A 3,545-nucleotide genomic window follows, 5' to 3' on the forward strand; every position below is an offset into this window, starting at 1 on the left:
TTTTGATTCCGAAACGCAAGAGGCAAAGGGCAAAAATATTATAAAATTAAATATTATTACATGAAATATTTTATCCATGTTTAAATAAAATTTAAAAATAAATCCTGTTTTAACTCTTGTATAACATTATGATGGATAAATCTTAAGTGATTCGTCATGCTGACTGTAGTGTTAAATATAAATTCATGGTAAAGTAATTATGACTTGCGAGTATTGTAGTCTCGTGAAGTACAATGTTCACTATGTATATTATATTAACACTCTTCACAGAGTACATTCACAATCGATTCAAGTTTAGAAAAAACTAGCTGTCACCGCGACTCCGTCCGCGTGGATATATAAAAAAACTTAACATTAGTAAGTTTAATAAAAAGCAGTTCTTCAAGGCATAAATTCGAAAAAATAAATAAAAAAATTTAATAAATAGTATCCCATGTCCGTCTCCTGGCTCTAAGCTACCTCCTCACCAATTTTCAGGAATATCGATAAAGCCGTTCTTGAGTTTTAAATAGTGTAACTAACACGACTTTCTTTTATATATGTAAATGTCAACGGAACAAGCATTGATCATTTTTAATCTAACCTACAAATTGGTATTGAAAAATAGTAAGGACCAAATTAGAAAATGTTCCAAATACAAAGAAAAAATATTTTATTAATTTCACAGTCAACGCAAAAATAAATTAGAAAAATTTAATTCGTGTTTATTTTTCCAGAAATTCAACCGCCTCTCCATGAATAGAGATGGCCATTTTGTGTAGAGCATGTCTAGCATCTTCCACTGGAAACATCTCAGTGCATCTAAGAACAGCGTCCAATTCCTGGTCTAAAAATATCTTCAAATATTCAATAGCCCTTGTACTCCGCACAGCATAGTGTAATTGTTTAATTTCTACTCCCTTCTTTTCCAATTTGGCTTCATATATATGACCATAAATAGTAGGGTACTCCCATAGAGCAATAATAACTGGTGCTCCAACCATAGAGTATGAATGCGGATGAGTATAAAAATCTTTGACGTCTAAATAGAGTTGCCAGATCATAGCCAAATGTCCACCGAGCTTATACGCTTCCCTTTCCATCTCCTCGCTTTGCTTGCCGAGTTTCATGGCCGCTTGACAACCTTTGGCAAGGAGACTGCCAGACGTCAGCATTGTACGCAGCTTCCATTCATCTATACCTCGGCCGAGATGCTCATTGGAGCCTAGTGTGCCGAGGTTATTCTCGTTCTCCCAGTCATAGCGTTTTTTGATTTCATTTGCACCTGCAAATAAATTTTACTATTCTGTATGATTGCCACTTAATATACTTAGCTTAAATAGAATTAGTCAAGGCCCATAAAATGCAAGAAGTAAATTACGAAAGAGACAAATTATAATTTAATCAAAGGAACAAAATCTCTTTGGTATGCAGTAAAATAATTCGTTCGAGCTATGCCGATTGAGATAAAATTAATGAAAATACAAATATACAACAGATAAAGCAAAACGTAACGAATCGGAATAATAATAAGAGCATGCACATATTAATTACATAATTTTACACTTTTATGGATTAAGCGAAAAGCGGAATTCTGTAATTTATATTGATCCTTCGTCCCTATCAAATTGTATAAATCAAACCTTTAGGTTTTGTTGGCAGATGATTGCCTTCAACATCAGTCTCTCCGAGGAAGTCTCCCTCTACCAGGTCTCTTAGGCCGGTGGAAATTAGCTCCGTCACCGCGTTGTTACGCAGACCGCCCAGGTGTGCCAGGCACTTGGCCAGGAGGTAGTCACCTGAGCAACGCATAGAACATATTGTAAGTAAGCGGCGTCAAAGTATTGCACCGTATGAGGTTACATATTGTCCAAAAGAGGTCTTACTTATATTCTTTGTTTTTTTTTTATTTTAGTTAAGTTAGTTTTTCAAATAGAAGTAAAAATTCAAAACCTCTAACCAGTAAGTAATACAATTTTATTCCCACAGAGCAGATCATCGTATTTCTTTCCATGCTTTTCCTTTTCCTGAAGATTGGCCATAGTCTTGTGTATTATATGTCCCGTCCTCTTCATCTCCACGATCTCAGCTAGCGCCCTCTGTGAGTGCAACACTCCTGATGTATATAGCTCCTGACTGAACTCAGCTGGATTGAACCCCGCCGCTTTTGATACCAGCAGGACTATTAATCCGACGGACTGAAGATTGCTCTTGGATCCGATAAGTATGTTCTTGGCTGACTTCAATAATGGATGATTGGTACCAACCTGTAGATTTTTTTTCATAAATTCCAAATAAAAGTTAAGAGTTTTCACATTAAGACGCAGTGGTGCTACTATTGCTTTGCTATCTTGTAGAAAACTGGAGTAAATTAAACTCGACAAACTTTGGAACTTCCCTTTCTGAATCATACTCTACCACAGTGTAGTTATTTTTATCAGTGCCACAACTCTGAGTATGCATCTTGTAAAAATACGTGTAATTAAAAATATTAACTAAGGTATGCCTGAATATACGGACCAGTTTCCTAAGCTGTGTGGCAGCAACAGCGATTTCATCGTTAAAAAGCCAACGTAAGTTCAGGAAGGAGGTTGGGTAGCCCACCATACGCTCCGCCTCCGATACCACGGCTCGCCAGCTTAGCTCCTCGCGCAGCAGCGGACCCAGGCAGCTCGACGTCGTGTACCATCTACGAAGACTTTATCAAAACCACATCAACGGAGTAATTGCAGTGTTAGACATTAGAAATCCTAGATACTTAGGCGTTCAGGGTAGAAGATTACAAATTATAAAATATTTCGTTACGAGGCAGAAATTCTACTATATTGAAAACTTGATTAACCGGACTAATAGTTTTCAAGCATTAGAAATGAATATGGCGTTTAGTGCGTATGTATATGTTATGTGCATTTTAAAATATACGTTTTACTAAACAATTAGGAAATGCATACAGCGAACCCTCGGAGCGCGTAAACCGTATAATCGAGAGATTTCTACTTTAATTAAATAAAACAGTTACCCATTAAAAAGATACCTTTTAAAATTATTTTTATCGTTTGCCAATCTTCCGCTGTCAAGTCTAGGATATTTTACATTGCAATTTTCGTTAACCTGTCCATCTTTATTATAGCATTTGGATGAGATACTGATGTTATTTTTCCAACAGAAATAACTGCTATTTACGCGCAATAAAACTCTTTTTATCTGCATAGCGGATGAAACATTAAAATTCTGTATAATTTGAGAAATACGGAAAATATAAAAGTGTCAAAAACACATTTGTTTTTCAGAAGTGGAAAATTTATAGGAAATATGACGTATGTCTTTTTCAATTATACTTTTTTGAATAAGTCAATCAAATTCTTATTTCCGGATCGTTATCATCATTTAAAATTAAATCAATTGAGTAAAATATGAATAAAATCAACGCATCGTAACGAAGACATCTCTTACTACTTAGTTTTTATTATTTATCGATTAACGGTTTAGAAACGCGTAACCTTTCCATTATTATGCAAAAAAGAGAGAGATAATTTATTAAGCAGCATAATGAACACTTTATTATC

At 35.1% G+C, this 3,545-nt stretch overlaps 1 protein-coding gene across 1 annotated transcript; it reads right to left on the minus strand.

Moving 5' to 3' along the window:
• Window positions 1–628: 628 nt before the first annotated feature.
• LOC106120007 (decaprenyl-diphosphate synthase subunit 2) lies at window positions 629–3,301 on the minus strand. Its single transcript, XM_013315160.1, has 5 exons — window positions 3,014–3,301; window positions 2,500–2,668; window positions 1,940–2,246; window positions 1,623–1,778; window positions 629–1,264 (listed from the first exon to the last, which is right to left on the minus strand). The coding sequence occupies exons 1-5, from the start codon at window positions 3,187–3,189 to the stop codon at window positions 705–707; spliced, it is 1,368 nt and encodes a 455-aa protein (XP_013170614.1). The 5' UTR covers window positions 3,190–3,301; the 3' UTR covers window positions 629–704.
• Between the last annotated feature and the right edge of the window lie 244 nt (window positions 3,302–3,545).

This window comes from Papilio xuthus, unplaced genomic scaffold, assembly GCF_000836235.2.
Source record: "Papilio xuthus unplaced genomic scaffold, Pxut_1.1 DF826961.1, whole genome shotgun sequence".
NCBI classification, from domain to species: Eukaryota; Metazoa; Arthropoda; class Insecta; order Lepidoptera; family Papilionidae; genus Papilio; species Papilio xuthus.